The 14,689-nt window shown below is 31.6% G+C and overlaps 1 protein-coding gene across 2 annotated transcripts in view; it reads left to right on the forward strand.

Moving 5' to 3' along the window:
- LOC148621952 (serine/threonine-protein kinase ATR-like) overlaps positions 1-14,689 on the forward strand; it is a 57,323-nt gene that overhangs the window by 41,339 nt on the left and 1,295 nt on the right. For both annotated transcript variants that reach the window (XM_088571356.1, XM_088571355.1), the window contains exons 49-67: positions 592-733; positions 1,677-1,810; positions 3,178-3,400; positions 3,689-3,867; positions 4,645-4,849; positions 5,251-5,430; positions 6,447-6,499; positions 7,317-7,350; positions 7,568-7,683; positions 8,572-8,701; positions 9,372-9,461; positions 9,744-9,851; positions 10,330-10,487; positions 10,946-11,041; positions 11,483-11,636; positions 12,535-12,600; positions 12,790-12,875; positions 13,926-14,058; positions 14,497-14,628. In XM_088571356.1, coding sequence (XP_088427482.1) covers positions 592-733; positions 1,677-1,810; positions 3,178-3,400; positions 3,689-3,867; positions 4,645-4,849; positions 5,251-5,430; positions 6,447-6,499; positions 7,317-7,350; positions 7,568-7,683; positions 8,572-8,701; positions 9,372-9,461; positions 9,744-9,851; positions 10,330-10,487; positions 10,946-11,041; positions 11,483-11,636; positions 12,535-12,600; positions 12,790-12,875; positions 13,926-14,058; positions 14,497-14,628 — 2,419 coding nt within the window. The remainder of the gene's footprint in view (positions 1-591; positions 734-1,676; positions 1,811-3,177; positions 3,401-3,688; positions 3,868-4,644; positions 4,850-5,250; positions 5,431-6,446; positions 6,500-7,316; positions 7,351-7,567; positions 7,684-8,571; positions 8,702-9,371; positions 9,462-9,743; positions 9,852-10,329; positions 10,488-10,945; positions 11,042-11,482; positions 11,637-12,534; positions 12,601-12,789; positions 12,876-13,925; positions 14,059-14,496; positions 14,629-14,689) is intronic.

Below are 14,689 nucleotides of genomic sequence, written 5' to 3' on the forward strand. Positions count from 1 at the left end.
TTATCGTGAAGTATAACTGCTATTGGATATGGCTTTCCAACAAATAATAAGAGAAAAATGTCTAAGCATTGATGACCAAATGAAATCAACAAATTTGAAACTTGACAAGACGAGTTTTCCAACCAATGAAAACCTTTTCCCATAAATACATGTAACACTTCTTTCACAGGAATTGTATTGCAGTTCAGGCAAATTTCTTTTTTACTGTCTTATATGAGACAGTAGTGCTTTAAATGAAGAAAGAAAGTTATGCCAAGTACATAGGAAAAATTGCAACATAGATTTTTCATGTTTTGATAAACACCTTAAAAACATGTTTCTCATGTATTTTTTCATTTGTTTAGGACTACCATGGAAAAACATGTTTAGGACTAACAAATTAGTTCATGAAAAACGAAGAAATCATATTGTGATTGTAGGTCTTCTATTGAACTTTGTGTATGTAAACAGTTTTGTTTTCATATAATTTTGGAAAGGATTTGTTCCTATGCCTTTTTATAGACACAAAAAGCACATATTTCTGTAGTGGTCCGAAAAATTTGTTTTCATATGTTTTCTATGTATATGATACATTGTATATTGTTTTTCCAGGTTACATCTTCTGACTGAGATAGAAGACTGTTTCAGAGTTTTAACTGACCTCAATACTGAAACAGGAGCATCAGGAGATACAATTAGGGTGTCCCCACTGGAGTTACTGAAAAACTGGGAAAGTAGATTACAGGTTATGCAGGTAAAGATACCCCACGCAAAAATATCTGTTAATCAGGGTTCATTCTACTAGACGACTTGAGTAAAATGGTTGCCCTGGTGTTGCTCACTTTGTCATAAGATGCCACTAAAAGCAACTAGAAGTCGCCATGTCATTTTCAGACATCTTTTGGTAATATTTTGACCAGAGTTTTATTTATTAAATAACTAATCAAACAAAAATTACACAAAAATGGTAGCCATTTAAGATAAATTGTTTTTCAAAAAACATTGAAAGCTATCAGCTTTTCGTAGCCAGGAATATGCAGTTAACTTTTTAAGTTCCAGCTTAGGCTAAATGATGTTTTAATTTAATGTTCGTACTTTGTAACACAACATGCAACAGTGCCATGGTATAGATTAATCTCAGAGAATATTGATAAAAAATAAAACATTTAATCACTTTGTTAATATCTAAGCAGTAAATTATATTTTTCATGAAACATTTTTTGGCTAGAGTCCAAAGCCAAAAGAACAAAAAAAGAAAACAGGAAAATGAACATTAACAAATAAAGAAAAGCTCTCTTTCTGCAATTTGTTCATTGTTTATCATACTTATTAGGAAAAAAAACATTTCATAGTATTTGGAAGATGCGAGTAAGTCACTTCTCCCTATGTTTCTCAAGTAGCTTGAGTCCTGTGTAGATTAATCAGTACTTTTGAAATATCACCAACCCTTTTAAAATGGTTATATAAAAAGGCTGATTTGGAAGGCATGTGATGGAAAGTTAAATGATTAAAAAATAGCATTTTTCTAATTTTACACCAATCACTTGGTATATAAATTAAATGCTACTTTCCCAACATTATTGATATGTCGTTTTGGAATTTTCAGTAGACCTTGAGATTTTTCCATATCATGTTTATAAGTCCTTGTATACTGAAATTCAGGTATTACTATGGTCAATTATTTCCTAATTAAATAGTGGTCTTTCCGGGCCCAGGAGCCTTTGTTGACATTAAGAAGGACATTGTTTACATTAGCACAACAGATGGTTGGACAGGATTATGACAATGAAATAGGACATTGGTGGCTATGGAGTGCTAAAATAGCCAGAAAGTAAGTTGTAACATGGCTGCTATGAAAATAAAGATGCAAGTACCATATTTTTCAGACTATAAGTCAATATTTTTTTTTCAGCAAAATGTCGGCCTTGACTCATTGTTCACTTCAACTTATAAAAGAAATTTTTTCAAGAAAAAAAGTTCATCTACACATGATTTTATGAGGATTAAATTTCATTGATTGTTTTCATTCATAATGTGGAAAACAAAACCTGCGATCGAATGCAAAAGATAATTGATCAGTGCCACTATCCACGAATACGAGGATGTTATATTAGTCATCCCAAAGTACTGTTCTTCAAAACCATTAAAATATATAAACAAACTTTTAAAGATAGGTTTACAAAATCTTTAATCGGATCGTGCATTCCTGAGTTATCACTCTTTTTATATGGAAATTTATACCCATTTACGGTACGTTGTAAAACATTTGCAAATTGTAGTCAATTAATGTGTTTTCTAATTGGCTAATTGCAACCAGTTTAAAGGTAGCAATTTTTTATTGTAATTTTGAATACCAGATTATATTGTTTATAAATTACCGGTCTTAATTATGACCGGTTGTCCAGACTTATTTCGCACCTGGGTGCCCACACTTGACATGTTTACGATCTTTGGGTTTCAGTATCAGAGCAATTGATAGGAATTAAATAAAACTAATAAAACTCATTTACAAAATATGCTTTATTAAATATAATGACAATTTAAAGTTACTGTGCTTGCATATGATTTGAAAAACTTCTGCTGACACCTACGGTTTACATCGATGACCTAAGATGCACGTCTGACCCTTGACATATGGCAAATTCGATTTATGTAAGTTTTTTTCTTTGATTTTAGTCAAAATTCTGCAGTTTGACTTACACTTCACATTGACTTATAGGTCAAAAATATGGTAGTTGTCAATGTAATAAATTTTTGAAGTTGAGGGGATATATTATCTCCTTCCAACTATTTCAGACTTAACTTGGCACAAAACTAGTTTTAATGAATATATGAATTCCATTTGAATTTTAAGATGAAAGGCCAAGGTATCAAATCCAAATATTTTACACAGTGAAGTGATATTGCACTTCACATTCACATTAATATTTTTTATTTCTTAACAGTTTAACTGACAGAGATCTTATGATGCTTTGATAGTTTAATTATGATTTAAAACTTTTGAATTAGTGTGTAATATTTTGTAAAAAAATGTACTTGTAAACAATGAAATTCATCAAAACAGAAAGAATAGGCCTGGTGACTTGTGAGTTCTGGTTTATTATTTCAGAGCTTATTTCATGTAGCAAAATCTTCAGCAGGGTATCACAGTATGTATGGGCAGTGATCTCTATTCAGTGTATTTGATTTTTGTCACAGGGAAGGTTATGTTCAGACTGCCTACAGTTCCCTGCTACAGGCAAGAGACTACAACCTGCCTGAAATGTTTGTAGAGAAAGCAAAATGGTTTTGGCACAAGGGAGACAAAGACCAGGCCTTAACCTGCCTAGAGAGAGGCATGTCTGTACACTTTCCTAATATACAGGCATTAAAATCTGATCCGTCTGAACAAGCTAAGACTAGACTCAAGATCTATGCTCAGGTACTGATAGATATAAAAAAAATACAGAACAAAGAGTGCCAATTTTTTACCTAAAATCAAGTAATGAGTAAATGTGCATAAATCTGTAGTCGTTTAAAATGTTCAATGTGCAATATCTATATTGTTCTATATTTAGTACTTGTCAATCGACCCAATGTTAATTAGGAAAATAGAAATAATTGTTTAGAGCTAATGAAAAAGTGTGATTTTTACGGTGAATATTCTCTTTCAAAGCTGACCTAAAACCTACATGATATAACTAAACAATTTGCTGATGTTGGTTTGCAGGCATTATTATTGTTTGGTAGATACAGTGATGAAGCTTCAAGCTTAGAGAGTAACTCTATTCTGAAGAAGTACAGAGAAGTAATAGATATCTATAATGACTGGGAAGAAGGACATTTCTACCTAGCTCAGTACTATGACAAAATCATGACCACTCTGTTTGAAGAGAACACTTCTAAAGGGTATGTATACAAGTATTGTTGTTTAAGTATACAAGTTTTTTCGTTAAACTTGTACAAAGTTTTGAAGTCTCTTAGAAAATGCACTGTTACTACAGATAGTTACAATATTTTGTCATGGCTTCTTCGAATGATAGTTTACCAGAAATGCAGTACATGTAGCAGAAATAGTTTTTTATTTTTTTCACTGCAATTGATTATCTCAGCCACTTGATATTTTTGACAAAAACTTAATATTAAATGCCATGTCGTGGGAAATGATTTCATTCAGATGTTGGGCTTTATCATCTTGTTGTTTTACAGGCTTTCTTGATCTTTTGTTGACCTCATAGTTTTAATTCAGAATTATCCTTTACACTGTGCGTTGTTATTAAACATCACAGCTGATTGTTGCTTTTAAATATTTGCTTCCATAAGGTACTCTTTATTATGGTATATTGTTTTTTTGACCAAGGCAAAATCACCAAAAAATATTTTCCTCAAGATCATTTGTTAATCTTATATTGACTAATCCATACTGCTGACTTTTTATTATAGAGAATTTATATTACAAGTTTTTTGGACTTTCCCTTCTCCATGGTAACCAATATATCTACCAATCAATGTCAAGATTGCTTTAAGTCTTTGGCTTGAATATGGAACAAAGGTTGCTGAATATGAAAATTTGGACCCAAAGAAACAGCCAGCAGAAATATTACAGAAAATGAAAAAAATAGTTTAAACAAACTTTATAAGGTATCTGTTTTATTTATTTTTCTTCCTGACTTCCTGCTTTTTCAGGGAGTTCATATTTTTCGTGGTCAAGCATTTTGGTCTCTCCCTTCTTCATGGTAACCAATACATCTACCAATCAATGCCAAGGTTACTAAGTCTATGGTTAGAATATGGAACACAAGTTGCTGATTACGAAAAACAGGATAAACAAAAACAACAGTCATCTCAGAAAATACAAAGCATGAGGAATACATTAGCCAAGCTAAACAAGGTAAAATGTTAGTTTGTTTAGCTTTGCATTTTTATCATTTATGTTTGTTAGTTTTGTTTCATGAATGGTTATTCTGTTATGCACTTTTGAAATTTACATGTAAATGTTGAAACAAAATTTGTTTTGTAGCTGCACAACCATTTGTGTATTTTTCAGATTTTTCCAAATTGTATGAATGAGCCAATAAAAACAAACTTTAAGAATTTAATATGCATGTAGTTGTTGTAATGTAGAAAATATTATTACATGTATTTAGGAACTTTATATTAGGCAAACAGTTGTCTTGTACAGTGTATATGTTATCCAGAGCAACAAATGTGATTTCTCAATTTATTTACATGACGTTTTCATTTTATGTAATAGAACATACAACTATCACAGTAAATAATTTCTATTTTCAGTTAATCAGTACATTAGGCAGAGATTTAGCCCCATACCAGTTGTTTACAGCATATCCTCAGCTGATCTCTAGAATCTGTCATGCTCAGAGTGATGTGTTCCAACAGCTAAAGGAAATCATAGCCAGAATATTTGTTCACTTCCCACAACAGTCACTATGGATGATGATGGCTGTTTCTAAGGTAAATTTAACAGTTTTTGTAGATGATAATGACCGTCTTTATCTATGGTCATCGTACAGTGTTCAATCTAGAAATTTTTCATTGGGGGTCATCATGGCTCAAGCATTTTGGCAGAGGGGGCACTACTGGAAAAATGCAGTCAATAAAAAAATACCATCTATCTACAATAACCTATATCAGAAAAAGGTGTCTACAAAAATTGGTGGCAGTCGTAAATAATTGGTGGTGATAAATTACTAGATAACAAACTAAAATTAGAGGAAAAATTGATGTTTTGAAATTGAAACATCCAGCAAAAAAGTTATTTTTTTTATATTTGCACGGAGATTCACAGGATAATTGCGTTTCTACAGCAATTTTTTTAACTTGGCAATTGAAAGCCATTGAAGTTTGCACATGGCTGTCACACCCACTTATAACTATCAATAGTTGATGACAATCAAATATGAATTCATATTTGGTTGTCACTATTAATTGATGAAAGTATGTGCCAGTGATGGCTGTGCTGATGACAAAACTTGCTGACACATACAATTGACAAATTTCCAACACTGTTCAGATTTCAGTTGTACTTCCAGTATTTCCTTCAGGGTTCTTTTAGGTATTCATGGTGTTTACTCGTTCTCCCTCATGGTTCAGTGATATGATTATATAATGCAGATTATTTCCAAGTGCCATACTGACTCAGACTAAGGGCTTTTGTAAAATTAAATGTGTTAAGGAACCGATTTCCTGGATTCATAAAATAAAGATCACAAAAATCTTTGCTTCCACTGGACTGATTGCTTCTAGATTTGGTATGTGGCTTTATATAGATGGGTTATATGTTGTAAGTGGTTTTAGTTGCTGTCCAATTTCCACTTCAATTACTAGTGGGGTATACCTAGCACAACATCATGTGCAACTTCGTGCTGAATATCTTGTTTTTAATACCAGATAAATTCCATGTACAGTAATACCTTTTCCATGTAATGGATTTATATGATACGGTGCAGTTTTCATTTTGTGTCTTTCAGTCTTCCTATCCCATGAGAGTAAAGAGGTGTCAAGATATTTTTGCTGAGGCAAAGTAAGTTCAATTATTCTGTCAGGTTGTGTGAGGCAAAATGAGTTGAAATATTCTGTCAAGAAGTGTGAGTAGAAGCAAATTTAGTTTAAATTTTGTATGAAGCATAGTGAGTTTAGGCAAATTGAGTTTTAATATTTGGTGAGACATAGTGAGTTTAATTATTCTGTGATGCAAATTGCAAAGTGAGATTATATATTCTGTGAGGCATAGTGAGTTAATATATATTCTGTGATATATACTGAATATAACATGTCAAAATCTGTATCACATGCAGTATCAACCCGAGACCCCTATATCAACCACTGGCCTGTGGGGTGATATAGGTTGAGGGGTGATACCACAAGTGATACTGATTCTTACATGTCATGTTCATTATATCATATATTTTAACTATACTTCAAGTATGGTCCATGAAGGGGTGCAGTAAAGGGTATGTGATATAGGGCTAGGGGTGTGACATAGGATATGTGATATAGGGCTAGGTGTGTGATATAGGATATGTGATATGGGCTAAACGATATAGGGTTTAAACAAATACTTATAATGCATATACAAAAAAGGTATATTTTATTCTAAATATATGATATATATTTGGAAGGAATACTGAGATATATATTCTATAAATGTAAGTCAACATGTAGAAAGAACAAAAATCTCAGTCTGACAGACAAATAGAATTATTGTATCTTCCAGTGTGATACAGCAGAAAACAATAAGAGTTTTTAGATCAAATTTTTTAAAATTTTTGTTATCTTTGATTTTTGGTATGATCACATTGGAAAAATTTTCAAACTATTGATAAATATACCCTTTTTAGATCAAAGAATTCAGAGCTGAAGAAATACATAGAGGTGAGTCATTAAAATATTATGAGTTCACCATCTATTGCTATTGTATGCTAACTACTTCACTTGAAAAACAAATGTTTCTAGCCATAAAATTCAGGCAGATTTTGAAATGTTACAGAATGTACAACACTTTGATGTTTTATTAAAAATAAAAATGCAGTAGTGATATATAAAACTTTTGGAATATTAACTTAGTCAAATGTTTATCTTCATTTTGAAGGATGGTACCAAGTTAACAGAGAGATTGTTAGAGTTATGTAACAAGGAATCTAAATCAGCGGCTACCATGAGTGTATCTCAAAGCTTCAGACCACTGAAAAGGTTACTAGAAGATAGGTAGGTGTCTTTGGTATTACATTAATTATTTTACAGTTAGCAGTGATTTATCAAATGTTCCCTGTGTAATGAATTTTGATAATTTACCTGTAAAAGAAATTCTGCAACCATTTCACTCTTTAATTTTAATTTTAATTTCCCTTTCAGACTTTTTGTCTTCAAATTATCACAACACAAATATCAATCTGCAGATCACAAAATTTTAAAATTTGTGTTTAAAATAGGATTATGGAGAAAATCTGTATAATAAATAGGCTAATTAACTGGTTATCCTGAATAACCAAAATATAATTACTCGTGCCAAGAATGCTGGAAGATTAATCTCATGTGCAGGACAAGTTCCACCCACTCGTGGTGTACTTTGGCACTCATGATGACATTTTGGTTATTCACGCTTTCCAATTTACAATCCTATTATTATTTTGTCTCTGAGTGGTTTTATTTTATCTGCTTCAACAAGTGTGCAAAAAGTATGGGAGATTTGTGATGAGTGAACAGTTTAGAGTCAGAATAATTTGTCTGCATTGAGCAATAAGCATTTCTAACAGCTTTTGCTTATAAGCAGCACATTATTTTTGATATATTGTCTTGTACAAAGCAGGGTGGGTTGGGTTTTTTTTTTTTGATGATCATTGATTTTGTACTGAAATATGTGAAATGTCTGTAATTGACTGTTACAATAAAACAGAAATTAATAACTTATTTTTTAATTGAATTTACTAGAGTGTGTACTGGTCATGCTGATATAAAAAATGCTTAGTTAATAAAAAAGATATACTTCAACCCAACAGTAAAACCCTTACTGAGACATTGATGGGCATCATCTAGACTTATCCAGTTAGGAGAAGGACTCACAATAACTGTTTTGTTTATGAATCTATTTTACAGCACATTCAGTACAATACTGGTTCCTCTGCAGTCTTCAATGACAGTAACACTACCCAATACACCAGGAGCTCACAGAGATCATAATCCATTCCCATCCAATGAAGTCTATATCAAAGGATTGGAAGATACAGTCAGTGTTCACAATGCCTTTACATAATTAATTAATTAAGTACCAGTTCACATAAAATTCAGGCACTGCCAATAGTAGAGTGATTCATGGTGAACAAAAAAAAAACACCAAACAAACTATATTTTTTTTCAGTCTACCTTTAGTGTACTTTCACATAATGATAATTATTTCTGCATTCAGATCTGTACTTTTGAGAAAACTACACTTTAACATCCCACTAAAGTCAACCAAATCAAACCAAATCAAGAACAATAACTCTTGCAAAGTGTTAATTTCATGCACAATCTATATAAATTTTATTTCCATAGCACAACACCAAAATGAAAAATTAAGACTGGCTATGTGATCTATAAAGGTTTCTGAACAAGGAATAAAACTGAATTTCGTGGATTTTTGACATGTGTAAATCACCTTCTGTCTGATTTTTATAAAGATGGCTACTTAATTAAATGGCTAAATGTAACCTAAAACATGTTTCTAGTTCGTCATTAACCAACATAAAAAAATATGTAATAATATGAATATATTCCAAAGTAATTGACTTTTAAATGGAATTCAGAGGTAAATCTTTCTACATGTAATGGTGTAACACAATTATTTTAGAATGAATGTCATTGTTGAATGTAAATGATTAATGTTTATTTCATTTATCATCTTTAATTATTTTTAGATTGAGATACTTCCATCTCTTCAAAGACCAAAGAAGATAACATTGGTAGGGAGTGATGGAAAACTTTACATTATGATGTGTAAACCTAAGGTCAGTGTTAGTTTTGTAGACAAAAATGGGTAAGTTAAGAAGATTCATCCAAACAGGACAGTGTGTACAAGGTACTTTACAAAAATGAATGGCTTAAAAAAACTTACTTTTTTATGTAAAACAATGTTTTCTCTCAGTTGCAAAATATTTTATTGGTTGAACACCAAATTTTAATTGGTTACCAGTCAGAATTTCTTTCTATTGTTTATGATGATGTTATAATTATTGTTGAACACATTTTATCATCCAAAAATGAAATATTTAACTATCATTTGGTGACAGGATGATTTAAGGAAGGACTGTAGATTGATGGAGTTTAATGGAATCATCAATAAATTCCTTCACAAAGATCCAGACTCAAGGAGGAGACAACTCCACATAAGAACCTATGTAAGTTCTGTTACTTTGTTGTTTTAAAAAATATAATATCAGATTCTTATTGTAGTGAAATTTCACATCTTATGGTAACTTGAATATTTCAAGAGATTTAATTTTACTCTAAGCAGAGTACTACAGTATAAAAATGTGACCAGGATACATTCATAACTTAGTGGTTTTAGATTCTATTTGCCTGTTTTATAAATCAGAGATGTTTAACTTTTATGGATTCTCTGTAGTTTCTACAAGTTTTGACTGCAAATTACACTCTACAGATTGTGAGTCTTTCCATAGTATCTATGTTAAAAATCACAAAGTTCAGGATTTTACAGATTTTCATAATATATGACCAGAAATACAGATTTTAATAAAGTAATATAAACTGATCTGATACATAGATGCATTTGATGGTAATTAAGATCAGGATGTAATATTGTTCTTGTACTGTTAAGTATTTATTAGTGAATTTAACATAATTGTTCGTTTTTAGTCTGTGATACCTTTGAATGAGGAATGTGGACTGATTGAGTGGGTGAATAATACCAGTGGCCTTAGACATATATTAATGAAGTACTACAGAGAAAGGGGATGTGGCATGTCAGGGAAAGAACTGAAAGAGGCATGTCCTCACAAAGATTCCTCTATAGAGTAAGTAACAACATATGAGTGGTATTGCATAATTAATTTTGCTTACAAATCTAGGCCACTTTATATCTCAATTCAAGTAGTATTCTTGATAATAATCAGACAGGAGGTGATTCATGCATGTCAGAAACAGCCATAGACCACATCATCAGTGTGTTGTTGCACTTTTTGGACTGTCTGAAATTGACACTTTGCAAGAGTTATCATTCTTGGTTTGGCTGATTGATTTTAGTGAAAGATGAAATATGATTTTCTAAAAAAAATTAATACAGACCTGAATGTAGAAAGGATTATTGTTTTGTAAAAATATAACACATATAGATAAAAAAATTGGGTTTTTTTTCGGTGTTTTAAAAGTTGCCAATTATATCTTGTATATTTTTATTCAGAACTTTATAAAAATATAAAGACTGTACATTGACGAACCATGATATGTAATAAGAACATTTTTATATTGACAGTACAAAGCTGCGTGTGTTGAAAGAGAAATTGTTACCAAAGCATCCTCCTGTGTTCAAAGAATGGTTTCTCAGGACATTTCAGGACCCTACCTCATGGTGAGAAAGATTTGTTATGGAGTTATGACTATCAGACCATACATGTCAATATGTCTGTTTATATAATTCTATTATATTGTTACTTTTTTGTATATGCATATTCAGTTTAGCTGGTTATTAAAGTTAAAAATGAAGCTGTGAAAAATAAAAACTACCCCATGATTATATTTTTTTTCTCTCAAAAGTTAACTTATGTCTCTTGTCTGAGTTGAATGATATGACATATTTTTAAAAAAGGTAATAAAACAGAATGTACAGGTAAACCTGGTATTAGCCATAACATGTTAAAGCCCCAATCATCATCAAACAAATATTCAGTCTGTTGGTATAATTTAACCTCAAGAGTGGTAATAAGGCAGTTCCTTGGGGTAAAAAATCAGTATGGAAACTTAACAACATAATATACAATGTTCAATTTATTCTTGCTTCGCTATTCTCAAGGTACAATGCAAGGGTATCCTATGCCCGTACTGCTGCTGTTATGAGTATGGTAGGCTATATACTTGGACTTGGAGATAGACATGGTGAAAATATCCTCTTTGATTCCACTAATGGGGACTGTGTTCATGTAGATTTCAACTGTTTATTCAACAAAGTAGGTATTTGAATATATTTATGTTCCCCAGACAGTTTTTGTTTTATCTTTTATAATTCTTTTTTCCCAAATACTTTTGTCCGCTTATCTTCTCAAAAACAGCCAAACTGATTGGAACAAAATTTGGCACCAAAAATAAAATGGTCACCCTATGCAGATGTGCAATCTATATCAAAATTTTTATACATGGCCGCCGTTCAAATATGAAAAAAATCATAAAAATACAGAACAAACTATAAGTTTAAAAATATCTCTCCACAAGGGGTTCCAGTCGGCCATATCGAAATTGAAAAAAATGACCATCATTCCAAGATGCTGTTGAAAATTTAAAAAATCAACAACCAAAAAATCCGAAAAAATCTTAGAGCCATAGAAACTGATTTTTGAAAATCTGTGACAATGGGAACATTTAAGGAACATCTGTGTTGGTATCTAATATAATTAATACTAGTTACTTTTGATTTTGTTGATTTTTACTTTATTGTTTTGCCTTGAAAATTTAGGTCAGTTGTTTTGGTTGTACTAACCCCTTACTCCTATGATATAGACCTAGAATATTGGATCTCTACAATTCATGAAGTGATCAATACTTTTACATCATTTTTAAATACCCTGTATACCTTGTTAACAACTACAAAACTCTGATGGGTTTATAAACTTAACCCAAGGAAATTATTCTCTCCCCCCCACCCCACACAAAGGTATTGGGTTCACTCAGTCCTTTTGACCATCTGTTTGTCAATCCTTCCATTCCTATCTCCTAGGAAACTGCTGAAAAGAATTGGATGGAACTTTATTATCACATGATGCAATTATTTTTCAATTTTTACCAGTCTTTCCCACACATCCAATTTTGAATGCTATATCATGTTCAAATATATAATTCGTTTACTTTCAGGGTGAATCATTTGAGTGGCCAGAAAGAGTTCCTTTCAGATTAACACACAACATGATAGATGCTATGGTGAGTTCTATGTACTACTAGAAGTGAAATTTTACCTATAGTAATATATATAATAGATAGATATGAATGTCTCACTAACTATATGGTATACAATTGGCTCATATAAATGAAGAACATATAAGTGACTGTTTTGAAAGTTAGTAAAACATGTTTTCTAAAATAAATATAATACACAGTATTTGTTTGTAGGGTCCAATGGGATATGAAGGGATATTTAGGAAAGCATGTGAAGTTACACTGAGAGTGATGAGAACTCAAATGGATCCTTTAATGAGGTGTGTATTTGAAAATTAGTGGAGAAAATTTTCTCAATCTTAGATCTATTTTGATATGAAGGGTAGTTTTAACTCTCACTGGTTAAATTGGGGATAGATATTGTCTATTCCAATCAGGTTATTACTGGATTTATTTTTTGCTTGTAGTTTTGACATGATCATTAATAAATCCCTTTTAAGACAATGGTTTATTGTTTACTGGTGTCAGTTTGTCCATCCTTCCTTCACACTTTGCACAAGAACTCAAAAGGCAACCAGTTTATGTGAAACTTTGGTAATTGTTAATGTATATTGAAGTAAACTCCCTTTCAATTTTTTTGTAACTTTGAGTTTAAAATTCAGATTTATGGGACTATGCACTTAAAAAAGGGGGATTTTACAGTTTTCAGACTTAACTCAGTAGCAGTTGCACTCATTTGCACAAAACTTTTGGAAAATAGTTAAATACTTTTGATATTGGCTCACTTTACAGTGGTTATAAATTTCTTATTCCCTTTTTTGAGTTTTTGGACTTTATTCATAAAAAAGGGGGATTTTCCATAATTACACAATAATTGAAACCACTTCCAGCAACTCTTGTGAATCTTTCTTGAATTGGATTGTGTTTTTTGTTTTTATTATTTATGGAAACTTCTTTCCAATTTTTATATATTTTGTGTCAAATATCTAATCACAATCAAAATTCAGAACTGTATCAAGCTTGAATGAAGTGTCCATATTTGCCCCATCTGATCAGGGTTTAATTTGTGCAGATTTATTTAGCTGCACTCAGCAGAGCATTTTATTTGTCATACTTCAGCTTATTGTTTGCTGAGATTTGAAGTTCTTAGATGGAGTGTTCAATTTAAAAAAATGATGATACTTTTCTTACCTTTGACTGGTAGAATTATATCTTATCCAGTGTAGTTTGACATGATGCATGGTCTCCTGTTTTTAGATTGGTCTTTCCACCATTTCTGAATTGAGATTTTAAGCTAGTGGAGGTATCCTTAGCACAATACAGTGTGCAACCACCTTGTAGTATTATGTACTAACTTAATTTCGTTTCAGTGTTTTGAAGCCGTTTATATATGATCCCTTGGTGGAATGGAGCAAACCAATAAAGCCACAAGGTCAAAGGTCTATAATGATTCCCGGTCAAAAGTCTGTTCCAGGAGATACAGGAGAGATTAATAATGAACAGGTACGAAGTTTTAATTAAAATGTAATCTATTCTAGAGTTATAAGGGAGATTGCATTTCAGAGATTTTCAATGCCCAGCACTTGAAATAAAATTGATTTGTGTAACTGACTATATCATAGTGTTCGGTTACCAGAACTGTTTATGCTACCTAAAGACCAACCATATTTTCAGTCATAATTTATGAAGATGATTAATAAATTCTTGCTCTGTGTCATTTTAACACGGGCATTATGGAGAGATTCATAATTTGCTGTCAAAATTTGTTGAAACTAAGGCAGTATCGTATTGGTAAAACCCTCTGGGTTACTAGTTCTAAAAGAAAAAAAAAAAGCAAACAATATTCTTTACCCTGTTTATATTTGTATCATGAGTAACAATAAGTACAAATCCATGAAAAGTATTTATGTTATTTGAAATCATTTATTTCTTTTTTCACAGGCTATGACACATGTCCAGAACATTGAAGACAGGTTGAAGGGAATATTAAAGAACACATCAAAACAAGGAGGACCATCCAAACCAAAGAGTGTTGCTCTGTCAATAGAGGGCCATGTCAATCATCTAATCAATGTAAACAGAAAATCCATATACTGGAAAAGAAAGCAGTTGTTTATAACTGAACTTCCAATTT

This window comes from Perna viridis, chromosome 3 (assembly GCF_037379345.1).
Source record: "Perna viridis isolate PV_CMFRI_1.1 ecotype Kerala chromosome 3, ASM3737934v1, whole genome shotgun sequence".
Classification (NCBI taxonomy): domain Eukaryota; kingdom Metazoa; phylum Mollusca; class Bivalvia; order Mytilida; family Mytilidae; genus Perna; species Perna viridis.